At 52.2% G+C, this 12,904-nt stretch overlaps 1 protein-coding gene across 1 annotated transcript; it reads right to left on the bottom strand.

Moving 5' to 3' along the window:
* Positions 1 to 3,618: 3,618 nt before the first annotated feature.
* LOC136547195 (alpha/beta hydrolase domain-containing protein VTE7-like) lies at positions 3,619 to 6,565 on the bottom strand. The gene is made up of 7 exons (XM_066539163.1): positions 6,272 to 6,565; positions 6,082 to 6,179; positions 5,703 to 5,800; positions 5,542 to 5,591; positions 4,883 to 4,978; positions 4,591 to 4,680; positions 3,619 to 4,330 (listed from the first exon to the last, which is right to left on the bottom strand). Exons 1-7 carry the CDS (start codon positions 6,515 to 6,517, stop codon positions 4,199 to 4,201), a joined length of 810 nt encoding a protein of 269 aa, XP_066395260.1. The 5' UTR covers positions 6,518 to 6,565; the 3' UTR covers positions 3,619 to 4,198.
* Positions 6,566 to 12,904: the final 6,339 nt, after the last annotated feature.

The following is a 12,904-nucleotide window of genomic DNA, read 5'->3' as shown; positions in this document are numbered from 1 at the left end:
GCGATGGAACATCCAGGGGCTGGAGCAACCCTGTTGGTGCGTTGTCGGCGTCTTGTTCCGCTGGCACGTGTCGCAAGAGCGGACGAAGTCCTGCACCAGTGCGCGGTCACCCGGGAAGTAGAAGTCTTGGCGGAGACGGACAAGGGTCTTCTGTATGCCCTCATGGCCGGCCGTGTGTGCCAGCGCCACCACGTGGTGACGTAGTTCGCCATGGGCCGGGATGAAGACACGCTTGCCGTGGAGCAGCAAGCCGTCCTCGGCGCGCCACGGGGCATCCAGCGCCCCGCTGGTCAGCTGCTGGAGGAGGTCACCGGCCTCCTGGTCCAGCGCCAAGGCCGCCCTGATGTCGTCGTAGAGGCGGAAGGAGGGCCCGGACACAGCCATCGCCGTGGGGCCGTCCTCGTCACGGCGGGAGAGCGCATCGGCGGCGGTGTTGAGGCGACCCGGCCGGTACTCGACGGCGAAGTCGAACCCGAACAACTTGCTGAGCCACTGATGTTGAGGAACAGTGGACAGCCGTTGATCCAGGAGGAACTTCAAGCTGTAGTGGTCGGTGCGGACGAGGAAGCGGCGGCCCCAGAGGTACGGCCGCCAATGCCGCACGGCCTGGACCAAGCCGATGAGCTTGCGCTCGTAAGCCGCCAACTTGATGTGACGGGCAGCGAACGGCCGACTGAAGAAGGCCAGGGGACCCGCCCCCTGGTGCAGCACCGCGCCGAAGCCGGTACCGGAGGCGTCGCAGTCGACCACGAACTGCCGATCAAAGTCCGGCATCTGCAACACAGGCGCCGATGATAAAGCGCGCTTGAGGCTGGAGAACGCCTCGTCAGCCGCCTCATCCCAGGCGAACGCCTCCTTGCACAGGAGACGTGTGAGGGGCGCAGCGATGGAACCGAAGTCCTTAATGAACTTTCTGTAGTAGCCGGCCAGCCCCAAGAAGCCCCGAAGGCCGTGGGGTGAGCGAGGGGCCGACCAAGCTGCGACCGCCTCCACCTTGTCGCTGTCCATGGCGACGCCGTCGGCGGAGATGACGTGGCCCAAGTAGGCCACGGAGGAGGCGCCGAAGGAGCACTTGGACCTCTTGAGAAAGAGACCATGTGCTCGAAGGGCGCTGAGGACGAGGCCGACGTGCTGGAGGTGTGCTGCCCACGATGTGTTGTAGATGAGGATGTCATCAAAGAAAACCAGCACAAACCTGCGGAGGAAGGGACGAAGGACGTCGTTCATCAGCGCCTGGAAGGTTGCCGGCGCATTGCAGAGGCCAAACGGCATGACCAGGAACTCGAAGTGCCCATGGTGAGTGTGGAACGCAGTCTTGGCGATGTCCTCAGGGTGCATGCGCACCTGATGATAGCCCGAGCGGAGGTCAAGCTTGGTGAAGTACTTGGCGCCGTGGAGTTCATCGAGAAGCTCATCGACCACCAGAATCGGGAACTTGTCCTTTGATGTTTTATCGTTGAGAGCCCTGTAGTCGATGCAGAAGCGCCAGGAGGCGTCCGCCTTCCTGACCAGAAGGACAGGGGCGGAGAACGGGGACGTAGAGGGCCGGATGATGCCCTGTTCCAGCATGACGGCGCATTGACGCTCGAGCTCATCCTTCTGAAGCTGTGGATATCGGTACGGCCTGACCGCCACAGGCGCCGTGCCGGGAAGGAGATGGATCCGATGGTCGTATGGCCGCACGGGCGGCAAGCCATGCGGCTCCTCAAAGACGGCGCCGTGCTGCTGTAGGAGTCTGTCCAGCAAGGGGCGATGCTGGTCGGCCGCGTCCGCGGCCAGCAGGTGCTGAGGCGCCGGTGGAGAGCCCTCGCACTGCCAAGTGATGCGTCGAGTGCCCCGCTGGAAGGACACCGTGTGGGCGTCGAAGTCCCAGGTGAGGGGCCCCAAGGTGCGCAAGAAGTCGACGCCGAGGATGAAGTCGAAGCAGCCCAACGCGAGGCCGACGCAGGTGACGGGGTACGACGCGCCACCGATGGAGAGGGGAATGTCGCGGCCGATCCCCTCGCACGGCAGGCGCTCCCCGCTGGCGACGGTGACACGGAGGTGCGTGGAGCCAGAGGAAGAGAGCCCCAAACGGCGCATCACGTGGCCCTGGAGGAACGTATGCGTGGACCCGGTGTCCAGCAAGGCGAGGAGGCGTTCGCCCTTCAGCGTCACAGGCAGGAGCATTGTGTTCTCTGTTCGAATCCCTGCGAGAGCATACATAGACACAACTAGGGCATTAGCTGTAGGCTCCTCGGCCGGAGTAGCCGAATCCTCCGGTGGCACAGCCACTTCGTCTTCTGCGGCCGCGTACTCCGGTTCGTCGACGGTCTCGAGGTAGAAAAGGCGCTTGCACACGTGGCCCCGCGCATACTGCTCGTCACAATTGAAGCAGAGACCCTGGCGGCGCCGCTCCAATTGTTCCGCCGGAGACAGACGGCGAAAGCGCGGCTAACCGGTAGCCGCAGGAGACAGGGCTGACGGCTGGGTGGTAGGCGCCCCTCCCATTGGTGGTGCTGCAGTGAGCGGCCGTGGTGGGGTTCGCCCACCCCGCTGCTGGGACGGCTGCGCCGGCATGAAGGCCGCCGCGCGGCGCTCGAAGGCCCGCGCGAGGTACATCGCGGTCTGCAGGTCAGGCGGGTGCTGCAGCTCGACGTCCACCTGGATGTGCTCCGGAAGACCGCCGACGTAGAGCTCGGCCTTCTGCCGTGGGTTAAGATCACGCGCGTGGCAGAGAACCGCGTTGTAGCGGTTGGAGTACTCCTGTACCGAGGAAGTGAAAGGCAGACGCGCGAGTTGAGCGAGGCGCGTGCCCTGCGTTGGGGGCCCGAAGCGGAGTTGGCACAAGGCACGAAAACGATCCCGCTGGCATGCCTTCATCCTGCTCCAGCGCGTAGTACCACGTCTGGGCGTCGCCGCGGAGGTGGTACGAGGCGAGCCAGGTCCGGTCCGAGGCCAGGGTGCGCTGGCCGCGGAAGAATTGATCGCAGTGGTTCAACCAATTGAGGGGGTCGACGCTGCCATCAAACGTCAGAAACTCCAGCTTGTAGAAACGCGGGGGCGCGTGTGCTCCTTGGACAGCTGCGGCGGCGGGAGCGCCACCCTCCATGGCGGTAGCCACCGCTGCGTCGCTCCCCGATGGAAGCGCAGCCGAGGATGGGGCGCCTCTGTAGTAGAGGTTACCCACAGCGTCACCGTAGAAGACGCCGGGGTGAGAGGCAGGGACACGTCCCCACCCGCAGAGGCAGGCGGCGGTGCCGACGTCGACGTGGAGGTGGCCATGGTGTAGACCGGAGCGGCCGCTGAACCCGCCATCGCCCATGACGGGATTGGTGACGGCGAGGGCGGCCACTGGAGCAGGTGGAGGGGGAGGCCCGTGCTCGGAAGCACCGGGAGACTCATGGACGGCACAGCCGCGGAGTGATCGGCGAGCGCGGCGACGGCGCGGGAAGGGTTGGTTGCGGCGGGGGCGGTGGAGGCAACGACGCTGGCGGAGGCGGTTGCTGCGTGAGCCCCGTCCACGTGGCCTGCATCGCCGCGATACTCCGGTTCATCAGGGCCATATTCGCCGACATCTCGGCGACAACCTCGGCAAGGGATTCCAGCGTGAGGGGCCGGGCACCCGAGGACGCGGGGGACGCGGCCGCAGGGGAGACCGCCGACACGGCGGAGGAAGAGGACGGCGGCGGCGGAGGGATTGGGGGGGAACTGGACGGCGGCAGCGGAGGAATTGGAGGAGAACCTGACATCTCCGATACCAGGTTGATAGGATTCCTGATCCTACCAGCAACGTTGCGTAGCTTGTATGGGTGTGAGGGAGGAGGAGCAGGCTTGGGGCCTCGCTGCCGGCGGCTGGGCGCTGTCGTGAGGTTGCAAGCGTGGAGAAGATGAACATGCGGCGGCTAGGGCAAATCCCGGCTCCCAAAGGAAGCCGGAAACAATTAAGATTGTTTCTGCTTAATTCTCAATAATCCCAATTACAAGAATTTATACTCTAAAATATCCTTTCGCGAAATAACCCTCAAGCTAATAGGTAAATATTAATTCACTCAAAAAATAACTAGACGGGCCTATTCAGCCACTATTGGACCGGTTGCGCCTCTTGTACTGTATACCGGTCATAACAGCCAGTTTCTTAGAAAGCAACTTTATTGGAAGAGAAAATGGACTTCTCCCTAATTTCAAAAGGTAGAGAAAACTACTAGAGCTCTTCTTTTCATGTTCCTTTTAAAGTTGAAAGTGATCCATAGAGGCTTACTTGCACCCAATCAAAGAATTCATTTGGAGTTTTTTTAAATGCCAAACTTGTTGCTAAAAATCGCAGTGGAAGACTCTTCAATATGAACACCTGGGGAAGCAAAGAAAACGATCAGTTTACTCCAGTAGTCCAGTCGCCCAGCCAATGTAGAGACACACCACAAGATTTCTTTGATCCAATTAGAGACATTCCACTTAAGTAGCACAACCATCATTATAAAAAAAAAGCACAGCCATAACCAATAAGCTAAGCACCGAATGGAAAATACAGACCTAACGACATAAAAAATAAAACATGTAAAATGAAATGGAAAACTAAATAAGCTTAGCATGGAAGTCAGAATGACTCACCCCGGCATATGAAACAAATTTAGGGATTTTAGTCACATCTTTCGGGCCCTCAGAGTATACACTTGCACCAATGAAGATTAATTTCGAGACCTGTGAAACCAAGCTTAAATTAGCTAATTGGAATATAAAACTCTCAAACTTGTAAGATCTGTCTTGTATGAAGGCTTGTGGCATAGTAGTCAAAATTCATATAAAAGGAAGCACTACAGATACCTCAGTTTAATCTGTTGTATTACTCTGTAGTCTGCAGTAATAAAGAAATATAGACAACAAAACTATTTTGAGCATGTACCGCTTCCGGGTAGTTGACTGAAAAATCAATGGCAACAGCAGCACCAAGGCTGGGCCCGACTAACACCATAGGCCTTTTGATGTATGATTTCCAGAACTACACATACAAGATAAGTTGTAAGGGTCACATCACTGTAACTAAGAAAATAACAGATCAATGTAACCATTAGATAGTAGCGTCGGTTCACGACAACTCGACAAGAACTGACTGGTCTTAATTGGCTGAACTGTTAGGCATAGGGAGGAGTGGTGGGTGTGGTGTCATACTCTCTGGTACGTTGTCTTTTAATGAAATGATAAGCAGCTCTCCTAGGTGTTCGAGAAAAAAGTACAAAAGTGAAAAATTAACTGAAAACTATTGTAGCAATTCAGGAGAAAGTTGTGTATTTTATAACATGCCTGGCAAGGACGGTGGTTCAGTTCAGTTATTCTCATGCTAAGTAAATTGTTACTCTCATGCTAAGTAAGTTGTTGAAATCAGCTACTATAATGCTCTAATGTTATAAGCAAGTTGTTCAAATCAGCTACTATCAGTACTTGAGTAGCATTCTAGCGTTTGCCATATTAGAATCAGAAAATTAGGTCACCACAAGGAAAAGGACACACAATGTGGCAATTAGCAAAAGGTACAGCATCGGTGATGGTACATATATATAGTACCTGATAAAGATGCTCGCGTTTGGATGCAACATCACATGGTGGCCGTGTTTCTACGAATGAGACAATCAACGATATTACAAGGGGCCTACAAAGTACGAAATTAAAACCTTACCAGGTACAGTAACCAAACCAGATCACATGGTGTACAGGATGGGGCGTACCTAAATCAGAGAAGCCCCAACCAAGGATGTCCACAGCCCAAGCCTCCAATCCGGCCTCCTCAAGCAAAGGGTAGGTGTATCTCCATTCTAGAACAGAACTGTAGACAATACTTTAAAATGGTCTACACTAATAGTCACATACTCAATCTAGAGACGGTGTGTGTGTGCTGTTGTATGGCTATATAAGCCTTTTATCCCATTTCTTAATGCAATGATACGCAGCTCTCCTGCGTATTCCAGAAAAAAAAATAGTCACATACTCACATAGCAGAAATACAGCATTCTATTTTGGGACAGGCTCCAAGACAACGATGATGAGCAGCACTGAAACCAGACCTTTCTAGTTGAACCATGAAATTTGCTGTAGAATGGAACTCACCTGTCGAAGCCATGCAGCAGCACGACTGGATCAGCGTCTTGTTGCTGCTTGAGCGGCCTGACACAGCTGCTCGGTATTGCGCTCCCCGAGAAACCGGTCTGAAGATGAAGATAGGATAAGCTGCGGCTTCACAGCCATTGCACATTGATCGTACGACACAGCACAGTAAAATCGGGAGAAATTGGCTCGCCTGGACGGGGACGCGCTCGATTCGTTTGGCGAGGCGGATGGCGGCGCCGTCGCGGATGCGCTCCACCGCCTGGGGAAGGAAGGACGGGAACCCGGCCGCGCTGGTGCCTCTGGCAGTGGCGCCGTCCCCGTCCGGGGCGGAGGCGGCGGTGGAAGCCGCAACCCTGAGGCGGGACCTGGGCGACGCGGCCAGCGGCGGTAGCGGCAGCGCCGGTAGGGAGGAGGAGGAGGTGAGGAGCAGCGGCATTTGGCCGGGTTTGTAGTTTAGCGGTGCGCTTGCCCGCGCGCTGGACGGTCTCGAGGCTTGGAGCTGTGTGCCATGCGCTCTCCGCTGTTATAGGGTGCGAAGACGGTGGAGGCCGCGTGGCATCGTGTGGTGCCACAGTGCCACGGGCTAGGCACGCACATGTTATTTTTTTCGAACACGGACGAGGCGAAAACAACGGAGAGGAAAAATTGGGAAAAAGAAAGGATACTCTAGTATTTATTTCGATTCACATGTATTGCTGCGGATTAAGATAGAAATTAAATTAATTTACAACTACTTGTATTGTGAGTTTTCTCGAAGTTAGAAATGTCGCCCCTACTTGTCTGTTGCAAAAATCGACTTGATGTGGATGACATTTTAACCTTGTTTAGAGCATCTCCGATCATTTTTCTTAAATTCAATTTTTAAATTATTATTTAAAAAATCATTTAACAAAATCGTTCTCTATATGTTTTCACCTTTCAAAATTGTCTATCCATGGGAAGAGTAGCTCGGCGGCAGTAGAAAAAGCTCAGGGAAAAAGAGGATGAGAGGACCACGGGGAAGAGGAGTTTCGCCCTGTTCGCTTGGTTTATAAGTCATACTTTTTTAATTAACAAATAATATTTTTCTCTCACAATAAATCAGTCAATAGTACTTTCAATCATAGCTTATTAGCTAAGCGAACATAGCACTTAGCAGCGGCAGAAGGATGAGCACGACAACAACGCAAGAAGCAGGACCTCGACGATGAGATGCGAAGGAGGAGCAATAGAGGAAGTAGCGGAACTGTGATGGGAAAAAGCTTCATTCATGTTGTATCCGAGAATCGGCTCAACTGTGCAGCCGTGAGAATCAACCTCCAAGCACCGTGTCACGAGGCATGACTCGCTTTTTTTTCACGAGAATTGGCCGCAGAAGCGGCTCCAAACATGGCTTCAAAGAATCTATATTCAAACATAGGTAGAATCTGTCCTATGAATCAACAGTGTCCACCTACCCTGTAACGTGAGGAGAACAGAGCTCGTGCTCTTATAGATCAACAGTGTTGCTACGTTTGGTGTTTGCTATGCCTATACGCTCGCCGATGTTGTTCTCCTCACCTTGCCCTGGTCTCCTCTAGTTCCACTTGTTTTCATAGAGCAATTATAGTTTGTGTTTTTAACAACTTGTCATGCCATACATTAGTCTTGTCATAGTCTTGTAGGTAGATGTTTGGACGTTTGGTTCGTTAACAGAACTACACCACACCACCGCCTAAATTTATCTAAGGTTAGATATGGCAAAATATGGCACCAACTAAATAAGCCCTAGATCTCCCATAAAAACATTGACCGGATTAAGCTAGCGGTAGTATGGCACCACTCCTTATGAAACAAGTACAAGTGGACGGCACATCTTCGTAGTTTTTTCGAGCTTGAGATATGAAGGAGAAGAAAAACAAAACATATATTATCCTTAATTATTTGCCTCTCATTCGTGACTTGATTTCATCGGCTATTTATCCTAGCACCCAAGGTGTTTTCCGATGTTCCTTTCTTACAAATGAGCCATGAGACCCAGGACGTCAAGATCATAAGGAGCCCAAAGCTCGAAATAACCTTTTTTTTTAAGAGTAATGCTAAATAACACTCAAGTGTTCCTCTCTCTCTCTCTCTCTCTCTCTCTCTCTCTCTCTCTCTCTCTCTCTCTCTCTCTTAACACTCGATTCCGACAGGCTTAGAAGGTGCTCGGGGGAGGTAGGTCGGTCAGGCGGTGGGGATGGCAGGAGGGCGGCGTTAGGGCTCCGGCGGCGGTGGAGGCGGCCGGGCCAGGTCAGGGGCGGGGGCACCCATGGCCATGACGACGACGGGGGGTAGGGGGAGGGGGGAAAAAGGAGGCCGCCGCGGTCCGGCCAAGACCCTACCGCACCGCGGTGGGATGGTGGGCGGCGGCGGGGTGTCATGAGGAAGAAGAAGATAGGAAGAAAAAAGCCCGATGTTGGGAGAGCCCAAAACAACCGAGTATTGTATAGACAGACTCTTTCTTAATCTTCCTTCGGTATTCGTTATGTGCTTGCATGCGAGTTGAAGACGCAATCCAGCAGGCTTAGGAGATGTAAGCGGGCGAAACAAGCTGCACCACACCTTGCGACCGAATTAAGATGCAATGAGATTGAACTCAGCAGCATCTCCTCTAATTGTTCACAGGGAGTCCAAGAAACATCATCATTGAAGACTGTCGCCATAGCCTATATTTTGTTCAGAAGCGAGTCGGACTGTTAATGTGCCTCAAAACATCGCTGCATGCTTGCCAAAGCCTCACTAATCTAGGCACTGAGGTTCGATCCTGACGTCTTTGGGGAAGGACCGGAAAAGACTGAATGACTGATTGGCCATTGATTGATATATTGGTCGACACATGAGACGGTCATCTTTGGGAAGGGACTGCAAAAGAATGGGAGCTAAAGCTGCCAAATGGGCAGACTTATCATTGATTTTCAATTTATTTGTCGACGCAGGAGAGTGGTACTTACTAGCAAAGTAGCGAGCACCATCTCTCGACTAGGCTAACTGTGGTAGAATCGTCCAAAATAACGCACTTACGGAGGCGCAAGGGCATAAGGACATAGTGTGCCATAGTCTTTCCAGTATCAAACATCCCCTTTAGTGTGAAATCACCGTCAAATTTTATATTCAAACGGACACAAAGGTCGTTGAAGCTAGGAGGTTCATCAAACCATTCCAATTCTTCTTCCATATCCTCAAACATACCATCCTCTCTTCTCACACTTCCTCCGTACAAAACTCTAACACAACAATCCATCTGCAGAAGCATTTCAAGAAACTTCATTAAGTCATCGAAATCATCGTACGTAATGTCCATACTAACATTAATATATTTTCTAACTATAACTATACTAACTAATCAAATATTAACATCTATACAAGGCATACTATAACTGTACTAACTAAACTACCTAACTTTACTACCTATACTAACTTATTATATTACGTATACTAACTAAACTAACTAACTTTACTAACTATACTAACTATACTTTAATAATTTTACTAACTTTATTAACTGTGCTAACTATATTAGTGGAGCACCTCGTTGCAGCGCGCAAGACCGGGCTGGGAGACACGGGCGCAGGGCAGCGGCCGTGCGTGACCAGAGGAGGCGCGTCGGCGTGCGGGCGCGGCGGCCGGTGGCCTGGCTGCCTGGCTGGCGCGGGCGGGCAGACGCGGCTGGCTTGCTGGCGCGGGCGGGCTGACTGGCGTGGACAGATGCGGCCACGACAGACGGCGTGCACGGCGGCGGGCGAAGGCGGGCGCGGCGGCCAGGCTGCCTTGCTGCGCTGCTCAGAGAACGGCGACTGCTCGGGCACGTGGGCCGCGGCGGAGGTTATACCCGGCTCTGCCGCGCCATGGATCAGGGCGCGGCACTGCCGCGTCAAGATCGGTGGCGCGGCAGAGCCCTGCCACGTCAGCGGTCAACGCTTCTGGTCGCCGCCACGTCAGCCCTCTACCGCGCTACCATGCATGCGCGCGGCACAGGCATTTGGCCACGCCAGGGCAATAGGCGCGGCCAAAAGTGTTAGTTTAAAAAAACCCGAGAATGTTAGATTTAAAATTAGTTTTGAAAAAGTGTTAAAATTAAAAAAGAAAATCTCCGGCTCCATCATCTATCATTGATCGAGCCTAAATATAATGAAACACAAAGAAATTAATGGTGACACATGGGGAAGTACTGTTCGAAAACGTGGGACGGATGGGAACGGGTCGTCAGGACCTGGGGCGGTGGGGCCTGATTGGTCTGACTAAATTTTGCCGTGCTAAAGATTCCGCAGTCAAAACAAAAAAAAATTATTATAGATTTAGCAAACCAAATAAGAGAACTTATAGAGTTTTGATAGCAAATTAAATACTAGCTAAAATTTTGACTACCAAATCTTGAGCAGGGCAAAATGGTCACCAGCTAATCAGGCCCCAGACGGTGGTGGCCGTGTTTGCTTTGTCGCGAGAGAGGAGAGTGCATTGTGCTACTGTGCACGCCGCTCCGGACCACTGCCGACGAAGGATGCAGATGTTTCGTCATTACGCCATCGGCCCGTTCGTTGGTCTGAATTTTGGCTGAAATTGGCTGAAAAATACTGTTCTGACTGAATTGTTGTGAGAGAAAAATACTGTTCGGACTGAAAAAACAAGCCGAACAAATCGAATATGGGGTAAGCCGAACGGGACCGATGACAGATTGACAAGCACAAGTTAGGATTTTTTTTAAAGGAATACTCCTAGCATTTAAATTAATCTTTCAGATTTACAAGACAAGTGCGCTGTAGCCTCGTTGATTGATGCGGTGCTAGAGCGCCGTCCCGCGCGAAGCGAGTGTGGCTGGCCTTTGTCGTCTCCTGGCGGCCGCGAATCTAATATTCGGTCATATTGCCTTACGGTGTACGCTGTTCAGTGCTGCGCGTCACAAGCCTTGATGTCGTGGTCTAGACCATCCTGCGGCCATATCCCTTGTCATGCATATCTAGGGTTACACCCCTGCAGTACCCCCAACACAGCTGGTCAGATGTTCGCATGATATAAAGGCTAGAGACTCAGGGACAGTTCAGTCAGGACCTACTAATTCCATTCCTTCGGCCACCACTACAACTACAGGTCGGTTGTATGAGGCGTTCGCTCGTCTGAGTAGTATTGAATGTGTTCGGGAGGTTTGTACTCATGAAAAACTTCGACTCCACCTACTAGCAATCCACCACCCAGACCGAGGAAGAAACTGAAAGCCTCGGTCCCCATCAATCTGATCATCTTCTTGACCCATTTATTTTGATCATAGAGCAAAAAACGTTATGTTCGTTTGACTGTGGCTTATCGTAAACAATCGTAAATTTTTAGCCGGAACGGTATTTTTCTCTCACATAAACCAGCCAGCAGTACTTCTTCACGAACCAGCAACGATACGAACCAGCCAAACGAACAGGCTGCGAGTACATCGATCGTTGACGACTCTGCGTCAGCCCCAACTTTCAGTGGGCAAAACTTGCCCATTACGGCTGACGTTAAAGTCAAGGAAGCCGAGTTGATGCTTCCCGAAGAAGAACCCTCCCGACTGGACGCCATAATCCAAGAGCTGAAGGTTTGTCAGAACATGTGGCGCACGGCCATTGTTCAGGCCAAGCAATCTGGTTTGGCAGCGTCTCAGCTGGAAGAAGTAAACCTTCTTCGGGAAACAAAAGAAGGTGTGTGATTTAAACTGTACTATGAATATGCTCTTTGCTGATCAAGCTTTTGACCTCTGGTTTATTCCCGCCTGCAGGTCAATGCAAGTACATCGAGCATCTGCAAGGGGAGAAGACAGTCTTGGAGCAACAACTCGCTTCCAAAGACAAGGTTATTGAAAACCTCCAGAAGGAGCTTGCTGAGGCTGAAAGGCGTCGAGCAGATGTAGAAAACGAGTTAACTGAAGGAGCCTGTTGTACCCTCAGTAATGTCCAGAAGAAGATGGAGGAGCTGAGGTTGAGGATGCAGGCCTCGCAGGATTAATTTCAGAGGGATCTAGAGAACCATGCACGCATGTTCAACTATCACTTCCAGTCCACCAGCATCCACCATCCTGCAGCACCGAATCTCTCTCCCAGGCCCAGTTCCTCCGTTGCAGTCTCTTGTACCTGGTAGCGTTCCATTCTTCAGTGCCCCAATGTCCTCACAGCCTGCTGTACCCTCAGTGTCGTCATGGCTATTCCCAGTGCGCACACAACCACCTGCGACTCCTAGTGTGATCTCCACCCTTCCTTCAGTCTCTCTGTCTTTCGAGACACCTGGGTCAGTCTGTCAGAAGGGTCAAGCTGCAGTAGCATCAGCAATACTGGCGCAGACAGCTCCAGTCGAGTCAGCTCAGGCTATACCGCCCGGGACTGCAGTTACAAGGTCTCTACCATAGCTGTCACGATTACAGTTTCGGGCAGAACCAGTCCAGTCGCCTATGTTGTGTTCCCCAGAGGATCTTGTTCCTGAAATGATTCAGGACAGCTACTCTCCTAGTACTGCAGACCGTGAGGCTCATTGGTCTGTTCGTTGTTTGGTTTCTAGGATGATAAGTCTGATCGGTGCTGATTTGTTATGAAAGAAAAATACTATTAACTGACTGATAAGCTCTGACTGAAACCAACAAGCGAACATGTTGATATCTCTTCATGGACAGAGTTCAGCTCAGGGTCAGCACCTGAGGCCGCACCAGAATCAGCCGCCCAGAGTCCCAGAGCGTGCCGTCGCTGCAAAGGCCAGCTCTTTTGAGTTTTGACTTCGGCTCAGTCACTACAGCAGATTGCAGTGAGTTTTGGATTAAACACTGTCGGACTCCTGTGCCAAGTTCTACTGCACTTTCGCCCGGCCGCCT

This window comes from Miscanthus floridulus, chromosome 3, assembly GCF_019320115.1.
Source record: "Miscanthus floridulus cultivar M001 chromosome 3, ASM1932011v1, whole genome shotgun sequence".
Lineage (NCBI taxonomy): Eukaryota > Viridiplantae > Streptophyta > Magnoliopsida > Poales > Poaceae > Miscanthus > Miscanthus floridulus.
This window is presented reverse-complemented; position numbering and strand designations above follow the sequence as displayed.

Bases quoted from the DNA above. Each gene is read 5' to 3' on its own strand.
- LOC136547195 (XM_066539163.1), bottom strand. From the start codon at position 6,517: ATGCCGCTGCTCCTCACCTCCTCCTCCTCCCTACCGGCGCTGCCGCTA. The intron at 5,592-5,702 runs GTACGCCCCATC...TCTCATTCGTAG, and splicing joins TTGGGGCTTCTCTGATTTAG to AAACACGGCCACCATGTGAT. The intron at 4,979-5,541 runs GTACTATATATA...TTGTATGTGTAG, and splicing joins AACGCGAGCATCTTTATCAG to TTCTGGAAATCATACATCAA.